Source organism: Oncorhynchus gorbuscha, linkage group LG17, assembly GCF_021184085.1.
Source record: "Oncorhynchus gorbuscha isolate QuinsamMale2020 ecotype Even-year linkage group LG17, OgorEven_v1.0, whole genome shotgun sequence".
Lineage (NCBI taxonomy): Eukaryota > Metazoa > Chordata > Actinopteri > Salmoniformes > Salmonidae > Oncorhynchus > Oncorhynchus gorbuscha.
This window is the reverse complement of record NC_060189.1, coordinates 16,557,593-16,584,594: the sequence shown is the minus strand read 5'-3', so window position 1 is coordinate 16,584,594 and position 27,002 is coordinate 16,557,593. Positions and strand designations below refer to the sequence as shown.

General features: G+C 42.2%; 1 protein-coding gene across 2 annotated transcripts in view; it reads right to left on the bottom strand.

Moving 5' to 3' along the window:
• Window positions 1-27,002, bottom strand: part of LOC124001883 (leukocyte tyrosine kinase receptor-like) — an 84,613-nt gene that overhangs the window by 41,217 nt on the left and 16,394 nt on the right. For both annotated transcript variants that reach the window (XM_046309015.1, XM_046309016.1), the window contains exons 2-7: window positions 23,278-23,367; window positions 20,974-21,123; window positions 18,724-18,952; window positions 13,411-13,550; window positions 13,150-13,290; window positions 770-919 (exon numbers count right to left, since the gene is read on the bottom strand). In XM_046309015.1, coding sequence (XP_046164971.1) covers window positions 770-919; window positions 13,150-13,290; window positions 13,411-13,550; window positions 18,724-18,952; window positions 20,974-21,123; window positions 23,278-23,367 — 900 coding nt within the window. The remainder of the gene's footprint in view (window positions 1-769; window positions 920-13,149; window positions 13,291-13,410; window positions 13,551-18,723; window positions 18,953-20,973; window positions 21,124-23,277; window positions 23,368-27,002) is intronic.

The following is a 27,002-nucleotide window of genomic DNA, read 5'->3' as shown; positions in this document are numbered from 1 at the left end:
GTCTAGGTAGCCATTTGATTAGATGTGCAGGAGACTTATGGCTTGGGGGGCAGAAGCTGTTTAAAAGCCTCTTGGGCCTAGACTTGGCGCTCTGGTACCTCTTGCCGTGTGGTATCATAGAGAACAGTATATGACTAGGGTGGCTGGAGTCTTTGGCAATTTTTAGGGCTTTCCTCTGACACCGCCTGGTATAGAGGTCCTGGATGGCAGGAAGCTTGGCCCCAGTGATGTATTACCCTCTGCAATGCCTTGGGGTCGGAGGCCGAGCAGTTTCTGATGTCCAGAAGTTATTTTCGGTCATAAGAGATAGTAGCAGCAACATTACGTATAAAATAAGTTTCAAAAATAAGTTACAAACATCGCAAAGAAACAATAAAAAATACACAATTAGTTGGGAACACGTAAAACGTCAGCCTTCTTCTCCGGCGCCATCTACAGACTTGAGTGCTACGGGTCGGTAGTCATTTAGGCAGGTTACCTTAGTGTTCTTGGGCACAGGGACTATGGTGGTCTGCTTAATACATGTTGGTATTACAGACTCGGACAGGGGGAGGTTTAAAATCCCATTGGAGTCATAAAAACCCAAATGGATTTCCAGTCTCTGTGTAATATGAGAAAGAAACCTGAAGGATCATCTTTGCCTATACAGTGTTCTCATTCTGTGGTACACCTCTTAGCTCCAGGACCTGATAGAGATGAGACTCAACAGCAACTGAAAACCAATTCTCAATTCGGACACAATTGACCTGTTGTGTTTTGCACCATTTACCTTGTGTATTTTGCAGAGCTGTCCCCAGCATGTCTTCACTGTCTTCCAGTTCCTCCCCACTGACCCTCCTCCAAGAAGACAGTTCATTGGACGTTGACCAGCCACAGGACCCAGGCTCAAAGGAACAGTGGGCTCCATAGGGCAGAGAATCTCCATAGGGACACAGTGGACCAAAACATACTCACTTCACCGGCTCATTCAGTGATCTGTACACTTATAAATACGGATACAGCTTATAAAAATGAAAGCTTTAAGGAAATGATCAAATAGGGCATGGTGACAAGATCTATTGATTACCCTTTTTAAAGAGCACCTTGTATTGTACACTAACTTGAGCACTCCAGCACATTATATTTTCTTCTCAAAATGTAGTGTCTTTTGAATGTGCAAAAGAAAGGCTATCCTATTGTGCTGAAGCCATGTCATCTCTCCAGGGTTCCACTATTCAATAGACATGTCATTACTTACTGGAGGGATCAGTTTTATTCTCCATGTGGGAACTATTCTTTGCATTGAATGATGAATGTTTTGATTGAGTGTTGAGCAGGTTAGTGTTCTTCGTCATGAATCTTGTTCTGGAGGCCGCTCTGCAAGAGTGCTTAACCCTAACCTTAAACACACTGCTAATCCTAATGCCTAACCTTAAATTAAGACCAAAAAAGCACATTTCTGTTTAAATTAATTTGTACAACATAGCAAATTTTGACTAAATATGAAACAGAATTCGCTCAGTTCTGCCTCCAGGACAAGACTGATGACAATACATGTCACCCTGTGAGTATTGAGAAGGCTTGTATGACTAATGGTGTTGTTGTGAGCATTGATGCAAGGGCTGCAAGCACTGAGTGTACCTTCGTGTTTTCACTAATTGCTAAATTCACTATATAATTTCACCAAGCTGCAGTTTAAATGAGCATTTCAATTCAAATGACAGTTGAATAATGGTATTTCAGTTTCAAGGGGTGCCTCGGAGAAACAGTAACCTTAACAAACCCACAGATAATGGTCCAAAGAAACATATTAGCCTTAGTCATGACTGTAAGTCGCTTTGGATAAAAGCGTCTGCTAAATGGCATATATTATTATTATTATTATTAGTGGGAGGACTCTAGCTGGCACTTTTGTTTCTTAATGCAATGTCCATCTAGTGGTTGTTATACTTTGCTCTTTGTGTAAGTGACTGAGACATAGAGAGGATGAGAGCACTTACTGTTGGTTTACTGCTTCCAGTGAAAGGATGAACTATTTATCGTGGTCATTAAACTTTAATATAGTTTATGCAAGCGGCTTGCACCCTGCCAGTAGCACCACACTCAACAAAAACAGTGTGATTTAAAGATGGGGAAACTCTTTTCCCCGGAGATGTTTCAAACATAATCTGATTCAACGTTATAAAACTTACTTTGAAATAATATTGTTTTTAGTGAGTAACATTTTTTATCTAAGTGTAACAGTATAACTTTAGACCGTCATGTTTTGTCCCTTGTCCCTGTGCTTCCCATACCCTGGGGACCCTCTGCACACATCAATCAATCAGTCACCCATCCTTTCCCCTGATTAAGCATCGTTACCCATCGCTCCACTGAAAGCGAGGCAACCTGCTGTTCACCCTTGCAGAGCAAGTTGTGGGAACTACTACTTCAAGGTCTCAGAGCAAGTGACGTCACCGATTGAAACGCTATTTAGCGCAAACCGCTAATTAAGCTAGCCGTTTCACATCCGTTACACTAGCTAACAATGAATTATGCCATTTCACTCTTACTGGCCGGGCTCCGAGAATGGGGCACCCATCTGGGAGGCAACTGATTGCTCTAACAAGTTCCAGAACTTTAAAGGAGAAGGCCTATAGTAGGGCCGAGAAAGTACTGGCCGGGCTCGAGAATGGGGCACAGCCAAGTGTAATAAACGGCAATGTGTGGTGGCACTTGGTAAAACCAACATTTTTGCACGGATAGTACAATATTTAGAGAATAAAGTCAAAACGTTAGGCTACAGATATTTTTCTAAGCCGTAATCACATGCGACTGCTGGCATCAGCACAGAATCTAAAAAAATCCAAGATGGTGTAGCAGTAAGTTGTCCTGTCGTATCGTCTCTCTGTATATATCGTCTCTTTTTCGTTTTACATATTTTTCTTCGCATATCTTTAAAAACATTTTGCTAAACCTAAGCTTCCAAATACTCTCCTGCAACCCGCCTCACCCAATGTAGCTACTTTTTCCTAAAGTATTTATATTTACTTCGGAACTGGAACCCCTCAACTGAAGCTAGCCAGCTAACCACCAGCTATGCTAGCGGTCTTCAGCTAACCGGTCATCAGCTAACCTTTAGCTCGGAAAGCTCTCGCCAGTTCGAACAACGCGACGCTAACCAGAGATTCCGCCCAGGGAGGATCTTCTAAAAGAAGTTTTACATAACGGACCTATTTTTATCCCATGTCTCCTCCGTTATAACGGACCTATTTTTTTATCCCCGGATTCCCACCGCAAACGGAAAATTTTTCAGCTGGATCTTCACAACTAGCTATCGATCTAAACCGCAACCCTGGTTGATTACTCCTGGCTAGCGTTTCCACCCACGTAGCTTGAAGCTAGCCCGGCCAGAGCCCCTGTGCTGCCACCGTAGCATACTCCTGGGCTACAATACCCGGACCCATGACCGGTCTATCGATGTCACCGCATGAAGAGGAATAAACAGACACCCCATCGCGACGTCCCCCAAAGGCTAACTCTCTAGCCCTCGCTATCTCCTTGCTTGCTAATTCGGCCTGCTAACTGCTAGCTTGTTTAGCCCAGGTCCGCTAACTACTACCTTGTTTACCCCGGCCTGCTAATCTGTTAGTTTGTTAGCACAGGCCTGCTAACCGTCTGCATCGCCGCGTCCCAAACACTCAGTGGCCCATATGTACTTTCTATCTCTTCCCGATTTTTTACAATTTATTTATCCCAACAGGACACAGGTGAGATGTAAATCTAGTTTGTTCATTACAGTGGCTTGGGTAAATGACATCACAAAAGGAAGCAAATAATTAGCAGAAATACATTTGTCGTCATTTCTATGTCACCAGATTGACTTTAGATGCAGTATAATGTTAGCTAGCTAGATTGAGAGATCAGTGAATGATAGATAGCTAGCTAACATTAGCATTAATGGCTATTTTTATGAACTTTGTTTGCTAATGAAAACATTGTAATAATAATAATAATATATGCCATTTAGCAGACGCTTTTATCCAAAGCGTCTTACAGTCATGCGTGCATACATTCTACGTATTGTCACATCTAAAGTAAATTTGACAACTTTTTTGTCACCTCTAGATATGCTAACATCTAACTATTTACATGACATATGTAGCTAGAGGTCCAGCTTCTTGAAGATGTCAATCATTAACAACTCGGATTTCCTGCACGACCGTGGGGTCGCAGAAGAATCCCTCTCAAAGTTGGAGGAGCAAAAGGTGTGTTCGCAATAGGGGTGTTCTGGAGGTGGTGTGTTCGCAATAGGGGTATTCAGACCCCTTCCCTTTTCCACCTTTTGTTACATTACAGCCTTACTCTAAAATTGATTAAATAAATATTCTTTATCATCAATTTACACACATTACCCCATAATGACGAAGTGAAAACAGGTTATTATAAATGTTGTACATTTATAAAATATATATTTAAAAAAAAACAGAAATACCTTATTCAGTATTAAGACTCTTTGTAATGAGACTCGAAATTGAGCTCGGGTGCAACCTATTTACATTGATTATCCTTGAGATGTTTCTACAACTTGATTGGAGTCCACCTGTGGTAAATTCAATTGATTGGACATGATTTGGAAAGGCACACACCTGTCTATATAAGGTCCCACATTTGACAGTGCATGTCAGAGCAAAAACAAAGCTATGAGGTCGAAGGAATTGTCCGTAGAGCACCGAGACAGAATTGTGTCGAGGGACAAAACTGGGGAAGGGTACAAAATAATGTCTGCAGCATTCAAGGTTCCCAAGAACACAGTGGCTTACATCATTCTTAAATGGAAGAAGTATGGAAGCACCAAAACTCCTCCTAGAGCTGGTCACCCAGCCAAACTTAGCAAAAGGGCTCCCGAGTGGCGCAGTATTCTAAGGCACTGCATCTCAGTGCTAGAGGCGTCACTACAGACCCTGGTTTGATTACAGGCTGTGTCACAACCGGCCCTGATGGTAGAGTGGCCAGACAGAAGCCACTCCTCAGTAAAAGGCACATGACAGACCTCTTGGAGTTTGCCAAAAGGCACCTAGAGGACTCTCAGACCATGAGAAACAAGATTCTCTGATATGATGAAACCAAGATTGAACTCTTGGCCTGAATGCCAAGCATCACATCTGAGCAGAAACCTGGCGTTATCCCTACAGTGAGGCATGGTGGTGACCAGTGGCGATTATAGCATGTAAATCTTGGTGGGGCAAAAAAATAATAATGTTGGCTGCATGCCAACAAAGCCACTACACAACACAACACTAAATGGTGACAAATGGTTCCCACAAACTGTTAGGGCCTATATAAAGCTGACCCAACAGCAGTCCCAACAGGACACTTTACCACTGCTACACCTGGCTATCAGAGCACCCTTGTCTGGCAGCGAAACAGTACATTCAGCCTCATTTACTGCCTTTAAAAAAATAGCTGATATGGCTGACCTACTTAAACAAATGTTGTTTCTGCTGAGATGGACAATTGAGATGTATAAACTATGGCATAAGGGGATGACAAGCGGATAAGGGGAAATCCGTAATTTAGATTAAGACTTTAATGAGCGAGCTAGGACCGACGTAGTCAATATGACTATTTGTTCAGCACTTTTGAAATGTACAGCGACAGAATTCAGAACATGGGCCGTTCTTACGGTGTTCTCCCTGTACACCAAGTCAGAACCGTAGGATAAATAAAGGGGGCATATACGCAGACAATGAAAGCAGTAGGCAAAATTAAGAGGGGAAAATAGACCAAATTATTAGGGTGAGGCACGTGGGCTACTAACAGCTTACTACACAACATACATTTAGTATTACTTTCTTAGATACAGTATACATATCTCCCTGGCATATTACATAATTTATGCAGCAACATACAATACATTTTTGGACTCAACTTGTTGTGATGTGCTCACTTGAACAGGAAGGTGACGCAGCAATCCTTTGTGGGAAAATTTTGTCACCAAACATTGTCATCAAAGTCTGGCATTCTCTGCATTTATGGTGCTTTCAAGACAACCGTGAACTCAAGGTTGAGTCATGATGACGTCAGTGATCTTCAGGTCGTAGCTCTAGAAAGAAGCCAGAGTTCTGGATTTACAATTCCGAGTTAGACAACCCTTCAAAACTTCCTAGTCAGAACTTGCTTTTTCCCCGAGTTCCCAGTTGTCTTAAACTCACTGAAGTCATATTTTGCAGTTCCGAGTTAACAGCTGTTTTGAGCTTGGCACAAATCATGGCCAACTTTGAATGTTTATCATTTTAAGCTTGGAAAAGACACACAGCCACTCCACTGAATAGCAGGCCAGTGATTGCTTTGCAATGCTTGCAGTTAGTCACTGATTTCTTCCAAACTACTCATTGTTGAATTTGCAATTTCCAACTTGTTGTGCAATGTTTATGTCCACTGGCCGATGAGCAGCGAAATGTTTTATCTATGATTTCTCTTCATTATTTCTCTTCATATGATAAGGATTAAAAAGGATTTGCCAGTAGAAAGTCAACCTGATTCATGATAATGACTGCTAGCTAAGATTTAGAAAGTATAATGTTGACATGATCAGTCCAATCAAAGCTACTGTAGATTTGATCTGTAGCCAATGAGCCTTCTTGGATGGGCACTTCTAATGTAACTCTATGGCAGCACCCAACGGTTTTGAATTTTTGAGCTCTGCCCTTAGACTTGTTGGTGACGTAGTGTCCCCTTGAGTGACAGAACACTAAGCCAATCACACCGCAACTAGCGAACATTACCAACATCTACACTGGCTGCCCAACCACCACAGAAAGAATTGAGCTAGGCTGAAACACCTGCATTTTGGAGCTGCCTTACTCAAGAAAGCAAAAAAGAGACCATGTTTGTATGCGGCTTTATTAACTCAATAATTTTTTCAATCATTTGAAATCTATGTGAAATCCATAGATTAGTGCCTAATGAATTTATATAAATTGACTGATTTCTTGATATCAACTGGAACTCAGTAAAATCGTTGAAATTGTGTGGCGTTTTATATTTTTGTTCCGTGTCTAATATAAGCATTTCGCTATACTGCCAACAGATGCTAAATATGTGTGTGACCAATAAAATTTATTTGATATATACACATACACACACAGTGGTGGAAAAGTATTCAATTGTCATACTTGAGTTGATGACAGAGCTGGTGTAACCGAGTCAGGATTATAGGCCTCCTTGCTCGCACACGCTTTTTCAGTTCTCACCATACATTTTCTATAGGATTGAAGTCAGGGCTTTGTGATGGCCACTCCAATACCTTGACTTTGTTGTCCTTAAGCCATTTTGCCACAACTTTGGAAGTATGTTTGGGATCAATGTCCATTTGGAAGAACCATTTGCGACCAAGCTTTAACTGATGTCTCGAGATGTTGCTTCAATATATCCACATAATTATCCTTCCTCATGGTGCCATCTATTTTGTGAAGTGCACCAGTCCCTCCTGCAGCAAAGCACCCCCACAACATGATGCTACCACCCCCGTGCATCACGGTTGAGATGGTGTTCTTCAGCTTGAAAGCATCCCCGTTTTCCCCCAAATATAACAATGGTCATTATGGCCAAACAGTTTTATTTTTGTTTCATCAGACCAGAGGACATTTCTCCAAAAAGTACCATCTTTGTCCCCATGTGCAGTTGCAAACCGTAGTCTGGCTTTTTTGGGTCGATTTTGGAGCAGTGGCTTCTTCCTTGCTGAGCGGCCTTTCAGGTTATGTCGATATAGGACTCGTTTGGCTGTGGATATAGATACTTTTGAAACCTGTTTCCTCCAGCATCTTCACAAGGTCCTTTGCTGTTTATCTGGGATTGATTTGCACTTTTTGCTCCAAAGTATGTTAATCTCCGAACGCGTCTCCTTCCTGACCGGTGGTGATGGCTGCGTGGTCCCATGGTGTTTATACTTGCATACTATTGTTTCTACAGATGAACGTGGTACCTTCAGGCATTTGGAAATTGCCAAAATACAGTCAATTCTAAATCAGAAGTCAAGAAACAAAAACTCCATTGCGGAAACAAAATCAATCATATATGTTGTTTTTGTCCGGCCACAGATTTTCATCAACATCACAGGCGATATTCTCCTTGGTCAGACAGTGGAGAAATATCTTCTGGCATGACGCATCCACCCCTGAAAAGACTGGAATGTTACGATATGCCTCCTCCATTGCCTGGATTACGGCCATACGTTCATGGGGTTTGCGATCATACACCTTCATACACCTTGTGTCATGCACAAAGTAGATGTCCTAACCGATTTGCCAAAACTATAGTTTGTTAATTAACAAGAAAGTTGTGGAGTGGTTGAAAAACAAGTTTTAATGACTCCAACCTGAGTGTATGTAAACTTCTGACTTCAACTGCATGTACTGTACATTAATTGACGAGGGCACTAGAACAATCTGACATCAAATGTCAGCTGTTTTCTGATGATCTGGTCCTTCTGTCCCAAACGTAGGAAGGCCTACAGCAGCACCTAGATCTTCTGCACAGAATCTGTCAGACCTGGGCCCTGACAGTAAATCTCAGTAAGACAAAAATAATGGTGTCCAAAAAAAGTCAATTTGCCAGGACCACGAATACAAATTCCATCTAGACAAAGTTGCCATAGAGCACACAAAACACTGTACAAACCTCGGCCTAAACATCAGCACCACAGGTAACTTCCACAAAGCTGTGAACAGTCTGAGAGACAAGTCAAGAAGGGCCTTCTAAGCCATCAAAAGGAACATAAAATTTGACATACCAATTAGATCTGGCTAAAAATAATTGAATCAGTTATAGAACCCATTGCCCTTTATGGTTGTGAGATCTGGGGTCTGTCCGCCAACCAAGAATTCACAAAATGGGACCATCACCAAATTGAGACTACTGTATGCATGCAAAATTCTGCAAAACTATCCTCTGTGTACAACGTAAAACACCAAATAATGCACGCAGAACAGAATTAGGACGACACCCGCTAATGATCTAAATCTAGAAAAAAAGCCATTAAGTTCTACAACCACCTAAAAGGAAGCAAATCCCAAATCTTTCATAGCAAAGCCATCACCTACAGAGAGATGAACTGGAGAAGAGCCCCCTAAACAAGCTGTTCCTGTCCATGACAGCAACACAATTAGACCCAAACAAACCATGAGAAAACAAAAAGATAAGGAAATCTTTGACTTTGTACAGTCTCAGTGAGCATAGCCTTGATATTGAGAAAAGCCGCCGAAGGCCGACCTGGTTCTCAAGGGAAGAAAGGCTATGTGCACCCTGCCTACAAAAATGAGGTGGAAACTGAGCTGCACTTCCTAACCTCCTGCCAAATGTATGACCATATTAGAGACACAAATTTCCCTCAGGTTACACAGACCCACAAAGAATTCGCAAAAACAAATCCAATTTTGATAATCTACCATATCTATTCGTTTAAAAATTCCACACTGTGCCATCACAGCAGCAATATTTGTGACCTGTTGCCACAAGAAAAGGGCAACCAGTGAAGAACAAACACCATTGTTAATACAACGCCTATTTCTGTTTATTTATTTTCCCTTTTGTACTCTATTTGCACATCGTTACAACACTCTATATAGACATAATATGACATTTGAAATGTCTTTATTCTTTTGGAACTTTTGTGAGTGTAATATTTAGTGTACATTTATAGTTTATTTCACTTCTGTTTACTGTCTATTTCACTTGCTTTGACAATGTAAACATGTTTCCCATGCCAATAAAGACCCTTAAACTGAAATAGAGATGTATAGGAATCCAACGAATGAATAACGTTCAGTTTATCATGCTGCATCACGCGGATGCCAAGCATCTTGTCACACAACCCCTTCTCAAAGTCAATGTATGTGTAGAGAAGCATACCTATTTTCCTGGAAAGTATGTAATGTCATGATTCCAAAGCATATTTGATATTACAGATAGAAAGTTAGTTATCTCACATCTCGGAAAAGATATGTAATGTTGTACTTCTTGTTTGCGAAATTCGTGCTAATGTTGGGTTTTTGTGCCTGCGCCCAATAGACTCCCATTCACTGCTTGTTCCAGAATCGCACACCAACACTCAGATATCATTTACAAACGCAGGATTTGTGTTTAGTGAGTCTGCCAGATCAGATGCAGTAGGAATGATTACCCGTTACATTGATAGGTGCGTGAATTTGACCATCATTCTGTCCCGCCTGAGCATTATAAATGTAACATGTACTTTTTGGTGTCAGGAAAAATGTATGGGAGTAAAAAGTGAATCTTTTCTTTAGGAATGTAGTGGAGTAAAACTAAAAAAATAGAAATAGTAAAGTACAGGTACCTCAAGAAACGACTTAAGTAAAAATGTTTTAAAAAGTACTATTTAAGTACTTTACACCACTGTATAAAGTACCCCTGTATAAAGTACCACTGTATAAAGTACCACTGTATAAAGTACTTTAGTGAATTTCATCATAATGAAGCATCTTATTTGTGAACAGCTATGTATAGTTATGAAGCCACCTAGCAGAGTGCTCTTGCCACAGCATTTTCTTGATAGGATTGTTCTGGACATTTTTGTTGTTGTTGAATATTTAACTTATATTTGAAAAACAAGTGTCAGGGATAAAGATAACCACCATTGCACATTTTGAACAATTTGGAGGGATATAGCTGCTCTAAGGATTATTAATGATTAATTAATGTTATTCTAAAAACAGTATTGTCACCTCCTGCTGCATGATAATATTGCAAGACAGTCGATTTTGGTCAGTTTTTCTTGTCTGCTGAAATGACCTATGCCTTTGCTTTACTGTGTTGTGATTATTTAAGCAAGTTTTATTTTCAAAAGCTGTTTTCTATGCAGTTATCCACATCCACACCCCAGGAAGATCAGAGGAAGCAGACCAGAGTTAGACCAGAGGAAGATCAAGGACTCGCAGTATTGAAGTAGAGTGGATTCACACTGGTAACAAGGACACCAAACAAGTCAGAGCAAAGCAAGGAGGAGGCACCAGAAAGGTTGGTTTGGACTGCAGTGCAGGAGTTACTGAGATCCTGAAAGAGGGAAAGGATATTTTCTTCCGCACTGGACAATCCAGCCTTGAGACTGGCTTTGAGTTGTGGGACTTCAAACAGACTTCCAGGTGATTTTTCCACTGGTACAATATATGAGACAGTCAAGATACCCAAGTTGAGTTTCTACATTGTAACTAAGCCATTGCAAGAGACTTGAAGACACTTCCATCTCTGAGCCTTTGAGTGATGTGTCTCACGATGATGATGAATATGACAGCACTGAGTTCATTGTCTAGGATGAAAACCAAGTATCAGAGGTCAGTCAGCATGGGCCAAGCATCACTGATTACACAGTCAGCACAGATATCCCCATCATCTTCAACCACCCAGTCATCAGAGCTGAACATTTCATCACTGATCGGCATTACCCTGAACTGAACTTATTAACATGGTAAGTTTAGGCCAAGGTCACTGCACAAGCTCACCAATAATAAATAATATCACCAATTTAATGCAGATAATAAAAACAAGTGTTAAGAATAGCTGCTGGTGGGGTGTGTGTGATTGTTTCATCAGTAAGGTATAATCAACATAATTATTACCTGCACACGTTTAGGGAAGCAGAACTGTATTAAACTTCTATCCAGGAAGAGGTTTTGGAAGAGGTTCTTCATCCAGAACTGCACACTTTGTTTTCTTAATATGCCCACCATGATTCAATTCACAGGTTTACAGTGTTACATCCATAAAGGAAACTTCAATCTTTGGCAAAACTGTCATTGTGGTTTCTGAGTAGAAACACCTGCATTTTTTCTATGTGCCCATTTTCCGTACCTCTTGTCAGCACAGACCCTCTCTGGCCACGCTCCCAAACGCGTAACACATGTAATGAAGTAATCTGCTATTGTCTTTGGGTCATTGTTTGTGGTGTAAGCTTCCATCCACAAAACATAAAGGCTAAAGCCATCTATGAAGCCCTGTATTGCAATACCATATGGTTTCATTTTATCATATCCGTCCATATGCCATAGCACGTTGGGACCTTTGGTTGTGTATTGCCATCATCTCATGCGTTGTGCGCGCCTAAGCTCCACACCTTGACCTGGCCATCGATCATCTTGATTATCTGTCTTATAGTGTATTGCTTTACTACAAAACATCTCTGAATTGCACAAAGGTGGTTCCTCCTTCTGAAAAGACCCAATCTGCGGCACAAACTCCTTAAGGTTCATAATACTTATAATAATAAAGCCAATTCTAAATGATTGTCACACCCTGATCTGTTTCACCTGTCTTTGTGATTGTCTCCACCAACCCTCCAGGTGTTGCCCATCATCCCCATTTTCCCCTGTGTATTTATACCTGTGTTCTCTGTTTGTCTGTTGCCAATTCGTTTTGTTTAGTTTTGTTTCGTCAAGCGTTTTTCCCTCTGTTCCTGTCTCTCGATTGTTCCTGTTTTCTAGTTTTCACTGTTTTTGACCTTTTCTGGCTGCCCTGACCCTGATCCTGCCTGCCGTCCTGTACCTTTGCCCCACCTATCTGGATTACGGACCCCTGCCTGCCCTTGACCTGTCTTTTGCCTGCTCCTGTTGGATTAATAAACTGTTGTTCATTTGATTTCGTCTGCATCTGGGTCTTACCTCAAATGTGATAATTATAGTTTTACCACGTTATCTAACTCCGGCCTTTCTATGGTGGCTTGCACAGCAACAGGTAGCCAGGAATCATGTAATTAACCAAATCCCCTACTTTAAACTTGAAATATAACTGCCACATTATTCGGAAAATAATGGCACTTTGTCTTCAATTTTTTCTTTCAAATTATTCTTGAAATATTGTCACTTTATTCTCGAAATATTGGCACTTAGAAAAAATATTCTCAGTGCAAAAATAAATAAAAATAATTCATAGTTTTTGTTTTCTCTCTTGAATTGGCCCTAATACTCTTCCGTACCTATCTGAAAGATCAGAATATTACACAACTTAATCGTATTTCTCAAAGTATGAAGTTTAGATAAAAGATAAACAACATGTTTCTTGTTTCTTGGAAAGATTAGATACAATGTACACATGCAGTACACAGGGCCCAGAGTTTTTCCTGGCCCATGAGTAATGTAATGTAATGTTGTTGCACTGTTGATGCCCTCACAGACTCACCACAGATAAATCCCTCATCTTCCCCTAGGGGGCAGTCACCGTGGAAGTCACACACACTAGTCTTGTCAATGCAGCTGCCCAAGTCACAGTGGAAAGACTTGCTCTCGTCACAGTCTGTGCCTAGCTCTAAGTCATGGTGACCTGGAACAAGAAAGAGCTCACATTTAACTTCTGGTTTAGTCCCCCATTATACGCTAAAGTAAAAATAGCATTGCATTTAGATTTTTCTATTGACGTTTGGATATGTAGATCAGAACATACCCATGTCACAGTCTCTGAGGTCCAAGGAGTCGAGGGCCAGAGAAGCCTGTTCCTTCCCCAGGCAGGTGGAGTAGAGTAGGGTCACCTGGAAGGGCTCATCCACCTCTCCAATAACCGCCTCCAGCACCTCCCACTGGGCCCTATTCATAGCAAACAGTGGGTTAAGTGTGTGTGTCTGTAGTATGTATGTGTGTTTCTGCGTGTTTGTTTGTGTGTCTGGACGGCAAAATGTTGAAAGGACTTTCTGTTCAAATAAGTATCTAAACAGCCTTGTCTATTGTCCCAAACAGTGTTTGGCCATCTGTGCAGTAAGTAGATAAACAACTTTACTTTAATGAGAGAAGTATGTTGCATCTACATTACCGTTCAAAAGTTTGGGGTCACTTAGAAATGTCCTTGTTTTTTAAAGAAAACACATTTTTTGTCCATTAAAATAACATCAAATTGATCAGACATACTGTGTAGATATTGTTAATGTTGTAAATGACTATTGTAGCTGGAATCGGCAGATTTTTTTATGGTTTATTTTTTTACATAGGTGTACAGAGGCCCATTATCAGCAACCATCATTTCTGTGCTCCAATGGCACGTTGGCATTGGCCTTCTTTAGACTAGATGAATATCTGGAGCATCAGCATTTGTGGGTTCGATTTTCGGCTCAAAATGGCCAGAAACAAAGTCCTTTTTTCTGAAACTCGTCAGTCTATTCTTGTTCTGAGAAATTACGGCTATTCCATGCAAGAAATTGGCAAGAAACTGAAGATATCGTACCAAGCTGTGTACTACTCCCTTCACAGAACAGCACTAACTGGTTCTAACCAGAATAGAAAGAGGAGTGGGAAGCCCCGGTGCACAACTGAGCAAGAGGACAAGTACATTAGTGTCTAGTATGAGAAACAGGTGCTTCACAAGTCCTCAACTGGCAGATTCATTAAATAGTACCAGCAAAACACCAGTCTCAACATGAACAGTGAAGAGGTGACTCCGAGAGACTGGCCTTCTAGTCAGAGTTCCTCTGTCCAGTGTCTGTGTTCTATTGCCCATCTTAATATTTTATTTTTATTGGCCAGTCTAAGATATGGCTTTTTCTTTGCAACTCTGCCTAGAAAGCCAGCATCCCAGAGTTGACTCTTCACTGTTAACGTTGAGACTGGTGTTTTTCGTGTACAATTTAATGAAGCTGCCAGTTGAGGACTTGCGAGTAATTTGTTTCTCAAACTAGACACTCTAAGTCCCTAAGAGCTTTGCACACCTGGATAGTCCAATATTTGCACATTATTCTTTAAAAAACTCTTCAAGCTCTGTCAAGTTGGTTGTTGATCATTCAAGTCTTTCAAGTCTTGCCGTAGATTTTCAAGACGATTAATGTCAACACTGTAACTAGGCCACTCAGGAACATTCATTGTCGTCTTGGTAAGCAACTCCAGTGAATATTTGGCCTTATGTTTTACGTAATTATCCTGGTGAAAGGTGAATTTGTTACACAGTGTCTGAACCAAGTTTTCCTCTATGATTTTGCCTGTGTTTAGCTCTATTCTGTTTATTTTTATCCTAAAAACACCCTAGTCCATGCCGATATCAAGCATACCCATAACATGATGCAGCCACCACCATACTTGAAAATATGAAGAGTGCTACTCAGTGATGTGTTGGACTTGCCCAAAACATAATGCTTTGTATTCAGGACAAAAAGTTAATTTCTTTGCCACATGTTTTACAGTTTTACTTCTGTGCCTTATTGCTAACAGGATGCATGTTTTAAAATATTTGTGGCCTCCCGGGTGGTGCAGTGGTCAAAGGCACTGCATTGCAATGTTATCTGTGCCACTAGAGAACCTGGGTTCGAGTCCAGGCTCTGTCGCAGCCTGCAGTGACTGGGAGACCCATGGTGCAGGGTACAATAGACCCACTGTTGTCTTGGTTAGGGGAGGATTTGGTCGGCAGGGATGTTCTTGTTCCATCGCATACTAGTGACTCCTGTGGCGGGCCATGCACAGGGCATGCTGACATGGTCACCAGGTGTACAGTATTTCCTCTGACACACTGGCTTCTGGGTTAAGTGGGCATTGTGTCAAAGAAGCAGTGCGGCTTGGTTGGGTTGTGTTTCGGAGGATGCACAGCTCTTGACCATCACCTCTCCCGAGTCTGTACGGGAGTTGCAGTGATGAGACAAGACTGTAACTACAAATTGGGGAGAAAAAGGGCTAAAAAATAAGATAAATATAATTTTTTAAATGTAAACAATTTATTTTCACTCTGTCAGTATTGTGATGTAACTACAATGTTGTTGATCCTCTGTTATCTCTTATCACAGCCATTAATCTCTGCAACTGTTTCCTTCCTCTCCGGCAACTTAGTAAGGAAGGTCGCCTGTACCTTTGTAGTGACTATGTGCAGTGATATACCATCCAAAGTGTAATTAATAACTGCACCATGCTCAAAGGGATATTCAATTTCTGCTTTTTTTACCCATCTACCAATATATGCCCTTCTTTGCAAACCATTGGGAAAAAACCTGGTCTTTGCGGTTGAATATGTGCTTCAAGCCCACTGGTCACACACTAGTTGAATTAATGTTGTTTCCACATCATTTCAATGAAATTATGTTGAACCAACGTGGAAAAGACATTGAATTGACATCTTTGCCCAGTGGGAATATTGATTTCCCATTGGCTCTAATGCTGTTTCTGCTCCTGCAGTACCATACAATAACCATCTAACTGAGATTCCCTGAGCTCAACGACAACACAGTAGGTATGAGTCCCCACTACATGGCATCTTAAACCACTTTCATTTGGAACCGAGAAATCCAGTAATTCTCTAATCCTTTTATCTGAGACCTGTCAGAGAACCTAGCAGCATATGGCCCACCGATGGATATTTAGAGATTAGCTATCTCACGTTAGAAGAGGACTCCCAAACCAATTTAGGTAGTGATGATTGACTAAGATATGAGAAGAGCTAAATTAAATACGTGTACATCACCTTTCAAATCCAAGATTAAACCCTGATTAGTTTGTTTTTTTCATGACGTGTATGCCTTTATTCAAGAGATGCTCTTAACTGTCCACTTCTATTAATACCTCAGCTCTGTTCATAGCTACTATGTACAAATGTACCTGTATATATCAAGGTTATACTCTGACATTTTCAACCTCTCCCTCACCGAGTCTGTAATACCTACATGTTTCAAACAGACAGCCATGGTCCCTGTGCCCAAGGAAGCGAATGTAACCTGCCTAAATGATTACCGCCCCCGTAGCACTCACGTCGGTAGCCATGAAGTGCTTTGAAAGGCTGGTCATGGCTCACATCAACAGCATCCTCCTGGATACCCTTGACCCACGCCAATTTGCATACCACCCCAACAGATCCACAGATGACACAATTTCACTCGCACTCCTACACTATCCTTTCCCACCTGGACAAAAGGAACACCTATGTGAGAATGCTGTTGATTGACTACAGCTCAGCGTTCAACACTGTAGTGCCCACGAAGCTTATCCTTAAGCTAAGGATCCTGGGACTAAACACCTCCCTTTGCAACTGGATCCTGAACTTCCTGACGGGCTGCCCCCAGGTGGTAAGGGTAGGCAACAACACGTCTGCCACGCTGATCCTCAACGCTGGGGCCCCTCAGGGGTGCGTACTTAGTCCCCTTCTGTACTCCCTGTTCACCCACGACTGCGTGGCCAAACACGACTCCAACACCAACAATAAGTTTGCTGACAACACAACAGTGGTAGGCCTAATCACCGACAACGGTGAGACAGCCTATAGGGAGGAGGTCAGAGACCTGGCAGTGTGATGCCAGGACAACAACCTCTCCCTCAATGTCAGCAAGACAAAGGAGCTGATCGTGGACTACAGGAAAAGGCGGGCCGAACAGGCATTAACATCGAAGGGGCTGTAGTGGAGCAGGTCGAGAGTTTCAAGTTCCTTGGTATCCACATCACCAACGATCTATCATAACATTTAAAAAATATATATATTTAACCTTCATTTAACTAGGCAAGTCAGTTAAGAACAAATTGTTATTTACAATGACGGCCTACCAAAAGGCAAAAGACCTCCTACGGGGACGGGGGCTGGGATTATTTATTTTTTTAAATAACATATAAATATAGGACAAAACACATCACGACAAGAGAGACAACACAACACTATATAAATAAAGACCTAAGACAACAACATAGCAAGGCAGCAACATATGACAACACAGCTTGGTAGCAACACAACATGGTAGAAGCACAAAACATGGTACAAACATTATTGGGCACAGACAACAGCACAAAGGGCAAGAGGGTAGAGACAACAAAACATCACGCAAAAGCAGCCACAACTGTCAGTAAGAGTGTCCATGTTTGAGTCTTTGAATGAAGAGAGTGAGATAAAAACTGTCCAGTTTGAGTGTTTGTTGCAGCTCGTTCCAGTCACTATCATGGTCTAAGCACACCAAGACAGTCGTGAAGAGGGCACGACAAAGCCTATTCCCCCTCAGGAAACTAAAAGATTGGGCAATTGGTCCCCAGATCCTCAAAACGTTATACAGCTGCACCATCGAGAGCATCCTGACAGGTTGCATCACAGCCTGGTATGGCAAGTGCTTGGCATCTAACTGTAAGGCGCTAGAGAGGGTAGTGCGTACGGACCAGTATATCACTGGGGCCAAGCTTCCTGCCATCCAGGATCTACAATAATAGGCGGTGTCAGAGGAAAGACCATAAAATTGTCAGAGACTCCAGTCACCCAAGTCATAGTCGGTTTTCTCTGCTAACGCACGGTAAGCGGTACCAGAGCACCAAGTCTAGGACCAAAAGGCTCCTTAACAGCTTCTACCCCCAAGCCATAAGACTGCTGAAAAATTAATCAAATGGCCACTGGACTATTTACATTAATCCCCCTATTTGTTTTGTACACTGCTGCTACTCGCTGTTTAATATCTACCACCGCACAGACTCGGTACCCCTTATATATAGCCTCGTTATTGTTATTTTTATTTTGTTACTTTAGTTTATTTGGAAATATTTTCTTAACTCTTCTTGAACTGCACTGTTGGTTAAGGGCTTGTAAGTAAGCATTTCACAGTAAGATCTACACTTGTTGTATTCAGCGCATGTGACAAATAAAGTTTGATTTGATTTGCTACGAACTTACTCAAGATGCAAGGTAGAATACCGCAAGTGAGATACACATGGTCGCACTAAAAATCTCGTTGAGCAAATGCTACTACTGTAAGAATACAAAAGAGAGATTGTTGAGAAGTTGTGTGGAATGTTAAAGTAAACAAGCATAAAATCAAAACATGCTAACCTGGTGCCATCTTGGTCTCTGCCACTGAGAGCTGTTGTGCTGATGACAGACGCTGACTCGACTGGTTTCACTAAGACTGAGAGGTTTCCAGCGGTGGGCCCCAGCTCAAAGCGGGCCAGCTGCAGATGGCACAGTGGGCCACTACTGTAGACCACTGGACTAGTGATGTAGTATTCACATTTCCTAGACGCCCTGGAGGAAGCGGAGGGACTCAAAAGCAGGAAGTGACCTGGAATGGGGGGGGACAGACAATAATTTCCACAAAGTCAACTGAAGTGTTTGGACGAAAAACCCAACCCATAGCGAAATATTTGTATTGTTCTGACTGAAAGCAGTATTTTCAGTTAATTATGAAGCAAAACAACACATCAAAATGATTAGGGTAAAAATGCTGCATTATCCTACTGCACATAGACCTCCTTACAGTGTTACACACCGTAGCTCTGTTTCTCTTGGCCAGGTCCCCCCTAGGCGCTCAACACACGTCACCATCTCTCTAACAATTCCATTACATCTCCCTGAATACAGCTGTCATGACGTGGACCTTTCTGGATATAGATTGTGCCTTTCCCCTCTCTCTCACTCTCTCATAAACCCAGGTTCTGTTATCTCAGGCCGTAAATTCCTGGCGGAGACTCTCTCCCCCGGCCATGCAGTATAGAGAAAGAGAGAGTTTGACAGTAGAACAAAGGAACTTTTACTACATCACAGAATTTGAGAACTGAACAATATCCATGTTTTGGAGAATGTGTAAACGGTCAGTGGAGAAGCCAGCTACGACCGGTCAGTTTTCTTTTTCATGTTTGCGACCAAATGAAAGACAATACAGCCACATTACATTACTCTGTTTATACAGGTGCCTCCGTTATGAGGTTTGCATCTAATTATTGTATTAAATGAATGGGTAAAGATTAAACTATTTGTGAAATGATGTAATGTGATATTAAACCTTTAATGTGAGAGTTTATATTTCCTTTAAAGTTTAAAGTCATTGGCCCTCCCCCATGACCTCCCCCATGACCTCCCCGGCGTCATGGAACAGCCCTTTCCTATTGTTACGAATAAAACCCCCTCCTGAGGAAATCCTCTTTAGACCATGAATACCTCGGTGTCAGCTGAGCTGGCACAGGTTAGAGTACCAAGACTGAGCAATCCCACAGCGTAGGCTGTGATTGCGAATAGTTTAGACTAAGCAAACCCACAGCGTGAGCAGTGATTGCGAATAGTTATTGAATTCCTGACCATACCACGTGGAGCATTGGCTACACGGCTGGAAACGGTTCAACTCTGAGACTATCGAACCCTACCGAATAAGAGAAAATCTTAGATACTAATTACTAGTCTGCAGCTAGAAATGATGTAAACCTGGGAAGTGAATACCGACAACCGCTGAAACATCTATTCTATGAGAATATTTCTGAATGGTACCCTGAAGTATCCATCTAACCACGAAATCATTTGATCTTCAGGGAAACAGAAAGAGAGAGAGAGAGACTTGGAACTCTCCAGCAGACGGACCGGACTCCAACAGAGAAGATCACGACACATGGGTGTAAATATATATTGATTGCAATTATTCCAGAATGAGTGAGCGTTCATGTGCAAAGGATTAGTATTTCAATGAATATAATTATCAACTGTGTGTAGTGATCCCTTTTTGTCTTTCCCGCTCTCTCTCAGTCCACACCCACTTCCCTTCGTCCATCAAAGCCGTCATATCGGCTTAGCCCACTAGGGAATCTTCCCTATCATTTTTTAGTAACATATCTACTGTTTGTTTGTTTATGCATTTCTGTGATTATTTAGTTAGTTATTAAATAAATGATTACGCAAATTGGTGTATGGATGATACATACGAAAGGCTGGGTTTGTGCAAATAACCAACAATTTACGATGTTTGGAATGAGACTGACGGGAGGTAAAGAATAATTCATTAATAGAAGACTAATTGATCAGATATTAAAATATCTTTGTACAAAATGTTTAAAAAATATATAACTTTGTAATCTGAAGATTTTCCATGGTGGCCCGACTTCCTAGTTAATTACATTTACATGATTAGTTTAATCACGTAATAATAATTACAGAGAATTGATTTGATAAAATAACAGTCTTCACTTTTAATGATGCCAAAGACACAACACAGTATACTACACTATGCTCTCAGTGAGATGAAGGGAGTAGCACCTTTAAAGGTGTGAGTGAAACACACATAGAGTATTCTCTTTGTGACTGTGCTTCCTCCCTTACCGTCAGAGTTCCCCTCTGAATGGTCGCTGACTGGCTTCATGGCCTGTGTGCTGGATCTTTGTTGCTGTGGTGACATGGCCCTCCAGTCATTTCTGACACTGTGATTGGAGAAGGTCCAAGAGCAAGGCGATTCAAAATCACAAGAGGTAGCTGCAGGAGTGAGAAAAAAGAGATCCATTATGTCTGAGACTGACTCTATGTTCCATTCACACATTCTTGCTAAACATTGGCCACTGTATGATGTCATTTCTATTGTACTGTGTTCAGTACTGTATTCATTCACGTCAACATGGAAATCAAGAGGGAAACTGCACCTGATTGTAATTAAATTAGTTTAAATTAATTATAAAAATGAATGACAGAAACGCATGGAACTAATGATCCTCATCTGATGCCAAATTAGGCCAACATTGCAGCTTGCTTCAGAAATATGATGAAATGAGGACATCACAAAACTCCACTCTACCAACAGCTCCTAACAGAAGTAAACAATCCAGATGCCCATGGGTGAAATTAGTAGAAGTGAACCAAATCTCAGGGCAATTATCAGTTGAAACCATTATGGTTCAAGTAAATTGGCTAAAATAGAAACAGTGTTTCTACTCTTTCTACTGTCAACATATTCAGACAAGTGATGCAGAGTGATCTACATAATTGGTAGCCTCACAGCAGTCACCAACACTTTTCACTTGTACCAAAGGAGCTTTCTGACATGGATATTTTGTATTTTATTTAACCAGGCAGGTCAGTTAAGAACAAGTTCTTATTTACAATAACGGCCTAGGAACAGTGGGTTAACTACCTTGTTCAGGGGCAGAACGACGGAATTTTACCTTGTCAGTTTAGGGATTCAATCTAGCAACCTTTCAGGTTACTGGCCCAACACCCAACAGGCTACCTGCTGCCCCATTACCTGAGAGCACATTTACCAGACTCAGACAGTGGCAATAAGTAGACCACTCTGACTATCTCCAAGAACAGCAGACGCCAAACCAGATACAGGCATACAGCATAATTAGTTGAAATTGTCTTTTTAGTTTAACATTGAAAACCCATTATAAAGCATATCAGAGCCTTAACAAAAAGCCATAATTTAACATAATGCTACTAGACACACACACTCACGTTCAAATGACTCATGTCAGTACATATTCAGTACACTTTCTTCTCATCACCTAAGCTCGATTAAAATGACCTTAGAAACCCTGCTTAGTGTTCTGAGCTGTTTCAGACGGATTCCATTAGCGCTTTAACTTTCCCAAAGTTCAGTGCAAGAGATATGAGTCTCCAAATCGACACCGACAAGACAATTCAAAATTGCTTTATAGTGCAGACTAAGAACGTTCCTTGGTGTCTGAAGAAGCCTACTGTAGCACCAACTAGTGATTTGTGAATGATCAAACATAAAAACAACTCCAATATAACCAGAGAAGACCAGGGAATGTCAGTCTGGAAAAGGAAAATATACATTTTTAAGGGCTCCATAATTGGCATGTTGAGTCTAACAATCCTAATCTAATCCAAGTGAATGAGGAGGGAGTCATGTGATGTGTCCTGAAGGAGTGAAACCACTAATAAGACAACCACATCTCTTCCCTCTGGGACACAGAAATACTAGAATGTAAGCGGTTAGGTGAAAAATTTAAGACACGTTTTGGTCGTAAATAAAACATGCAGATGAGGATTTTTGTGTGAAGCTCAATTTCATCAGGGTCTTCATTTAATGCGCAAAGTCTCATTTAGAACAAACGCGACTGCCAACGTGAGCTTTGAGCACATTACAATGTTGTAACAGCTATGACAAACACTATTAGATTAGTGCTTTCTATAGTTTAAATGACGTTGATTCACTCTCTGCAGACCACACATAAGAGAAACGGCAGCCGTATTGGGCAACACATTTATAGGTAACAGAAACCCGGAACCCCATTGTCCCTGACACACATTATCATTAATGAAACTAAACAGGTTGGGTTTCATACAGATGTAGGAACTTAAATTTGAGCCAGTTTTCTACAGCAGGAAAATAATCTGCACAAACAGGAAATGTGAATTATTATGTGGATTATAATTCATGGCTATTTTTGTCGGGGTTGATACAACTCAAATACACTACCATTTTTGCATTTCCTTCTGTGCAGCAAAATGATCAGCAACAAAGGGTGATTAAATGAAGATCTGTAGACACTGAATATTTCATACTAACGATATGGGAGAGAGTTCTATGTGATTGATTTACTAAGTAAATCATGCTTCTTCCCTAGGTCTCCAAATGACAAACAGCTTGGTGTGGATGATTCTTACCTTGGCTCTTGTCCTTAGGACTCAAGTGATGGGGAAACATGAAGCTCTCCTCCAGGGACATGTCCAGTAGAGCATGACTGGAGCTGCCAGCTGAAAGCGAGAGAGCGAAAGAGAGAGACAAGTGGTTACATGATTGTTTTTATTGACTGTGTGTCCCTAGTGTTTCCACACAACATGGTTGACAGCAGAGGACTATTAGACAGTGGGACACCAGGCTGTCCTTCCATTTTAAAGTTCAAATGAGAGATATTGTCTACCCTGGGGCCTGTAGATCAACACAGCTGCATGAACAGCCAGTTCAATCAAGACAAGTAGATTACTGAAGACGCCACTGACGCAAAATAGTATAATGACAAACAGATCCATCAAACTTAAGTAGAGTTGGCTTACGGCAGGTAGCCTAGTGGTTGGAGTGTAGGGGCGGCAGGTAGCCTAGTGGTTGGAGTGTAGGGGCGGCAGGTAGCCTAGTGGTTGGAGTGTAGGGGCGGCAGGTAGCCTAGTGGTTGGAGTGTAGGGGCGGCAGGTAGCCTAGTGGTTGGAGTGTAGGGGCGGCAGGTAGCCTAGTGGTTGGAGTGTAGGGGCGGCAGGTAGCCTAGTGGTTGGAGTGTAGGGGCGGCAGGTAGCCTAGTGGTTGGAGTGTAGGGGCGGCAGGTAGCCTAGTGGTTGGAGTGTAGGGGCGGCAGGTAGCCTAGTGGTTGGAGTGTAGGGGCGGCAGGTAGCCTAGTGGTTGGAGTGTAGGGGCGGCAGGTAGCCTAGTGGTTGGAGTGTAGGGGCGGCAGGTAGCCTAGTGGTTGGAGTGTAGGGGCGGCAGGTAGCCTAGTGGTTGGAGTGTAGGGGCGGCAGGTAGCCTAGTGGTTGGAGTGTAGGGGCGGCAGGTAGCCTAGTGGTTGGAGTGTAGGGGCGGCAGGTAGCCTAGTGGTTGGAGTGTAGGGGCAGCAGGTAGCCTAGTGGTTGGAGTGTAGGGGCGGCAGGTAGCCTAGTAGTTGGAGTGTAGGGGCGGCAGGTAGCCTAGTGGTTGGAGTGTAGGGGCGGCAGGTAGCCTAGTTGTTGGAGTGTAGGGGCGGCAGGTAACCTAGGGGTTGGAGTGTAGGGGCGGCAGGTAGCCTAGTGGTTGGAGTGTAGGGGCGGCAGGTAGCCTAGTGGTTGGAGTGTAGGGGCGGCAGGTAGCTTAGTGGTTGGAGTGTAGGGGCGGCAGGTAGCCTAGTGGTTGGAGTGTAGGGTCGGCAGGTAGCCTAGTGGTTGGAGTGTAGGGGCGGCAGGTAGCTTAGTGGTTGGAGTGTAGGGGCGGCAGGTAGCCTAGTGGTTGGAGTGTAGGGTCGGCAGGTAGCCTAGTGGTTGGAGTGTAGGGGCGGCAGGTAGCCTAGTAGTTGGAGTGTAGGGGCGGCAGGTAGCCTAGTGGTTGGAGTGTAGGGGCGGCAGGTAGCCTAGTGGTTGGAGTGTAGGGTCGGCAGGTAGCCTAGTGGTTGGAGTGTAGGGGCGGCAGGTAGCCTAGTGGTTAGAGTGTTGGGCCAGTAACCGAAAGGTTGTTTGATTGAATCCCCGAGCTGACAAAGTAAAAATATGTTGTTCTGCCCCTGAGCAAGGCAGTTAACCCCCTGTTCCCCAGGTGCTGTGAATGTTGATTAAGGCAGCCCACCGCACCTCTGATTCAGAGGGGTTGGGTTAAATGCGGAAGACACATTGCTGATGAAGGCACTCAGTTGTACAACTGACTAGGTATCCCCCTTTCCCTTACTCAATGTTCCCTGACGAGGCCTTTAAATACAAGTCATTTTCATGGTACCCATTTATTGAATATCCCAATTTAGTTTTCATGAAAAACCGGGACAATAAGTTCCATACAAGGTAACCATAACACAACAGCTCATAACCTTCTCTCTGGATTCACATATCGCATATTAAGTCCTCTTGTTGACATAAATTAACAACACAGATCAAACACAAAAGGTTGGGCATGTCTTTTAGACTTGGCAATAAAACCTTTAGCTTATTTATAGAGGATGGGACATTAAGATCTTTCTCTTATTCATAGTAGTTAGGAATGCCTCCTCCCTGAATCTGTCCTTACATTTCAATAGCATCAGCTGAACTTAATTATTAAGTAAACCCTTGAGCTACAACTTGTCCACACTTACTCCGTTAAATGAGGGTGGAGGGGATCATGCTGCCATCCTGGTCAGTGAGTTTTACATTAAAATAAACCACTTGGATAAACAAATTCTGGAAATCATATTTCACTGCCTGTTTATTTTATACCACAGGAGGCATCCAACGTAATCTGGGATCTCAAGGAAGTTTTCAGAATGTGTTAACAATAAAATATATATAAATAAAGTATTCATAGAAGAGCCATAAACAAGACCATACAGCAGAGAATATTGCAAGTGTGAGCGCCCTGTTTAACAGAGGCTTAGGAATTCTAAAGCATGAAACACATCTAGAATCTCACTGCGGATTGGTACTTATCACTGTGGGAAACCTGTACGTAAATCCGAGACACTCCATTTAGTATGATACAGTGCCTTCAGAAAGTATTCATACCCCTTGACTTATTCCTCATTTTGGTGTTACAGCCTGAATAAAGAATGGATTAAATACAGTGGGGCAAAAAAGTATTTAGTCAGCCACCAATTGGGCAAGTTCTCCCACTTAAAAAGATGAGAGAGGCCTGTAATTTTCATCATAGGTACCCTTCAACTAATCACATTGTAAGATTTTTTATGAATTTATTTGCAAATTATGGTGGAAAATAAGTATTTGGTCACCTACAAACAAGCAAGATTTCTGGCTCTCACAGACCTCTAACTTCTTCTTTAAGAGGCTCTTCTGTTCTCCACTCGTTACCTGTATTATAGGCACCTGTTTGAACTTGTTATCAGTATAAAATACACCTGTCCACAACCTCAAACAGTCACACTCCAAACTCCACTATGGCCAAGACCAAAGAGCTGTCAAAGGACACCAGAAACAAAATTGTAGACCTGCACCAGGCTGGGAAGACTGAATCTGCAATAGGTAAGCAGCTTGGTTTGAAGAAATCAACTGTGGGAGCAATTATTAGGAAATGGAAGACATACAAGACCACTGATAATCTCCCTCGATCTGGGGCACCATGCAAGATCTCACCCCGTGGGGTCAAAATGATCACAAGAACAGTGAACAAAAATCCCAGAACCACACGGGGGGACCTAGTGAATGACCTGCAGAGAGCCGGGACAAAAGTAACAAAGCCTACCATCAGTAACACACTACGCCGCCAGGGACTCAAATCCTGCAGTGCCAGACGTGTCCCCCTGCTTAAGCCAGTACATGTCCAGGCCCGTCTGAAGTTTGCTAGAGAGCATTTGGATGATCCAGAAGAAGATTGGGAGAATGTCGTATGGTCAGATGAAACCAAAACATAACTTTTTGGTAAAAACTCAACTCGTCGTGTTTGGAGGACAAAGAATGCTGAGTTGCATCCAAAGAACACCATACCTACTGTGAAGCATGGGGGTGGAAACATCATGCTTTGGGGCTGTTTTTCTGCAAAGGGACCAGGACGACTGAACCGTGTAAAGGAAAGAATGAATGGGGCCATGTATCGTGAGATTTTGAGTGAAAACCTCCTTCCATCAGCAAGGGCATTGAAGATGAAACGTGGCTGGGTCTTTCAGCATGACAATCATCAAAACATGACAAAACACACCGCCCGGGAAACGAAGGAGTGGCTTCAAGGTCCTGGA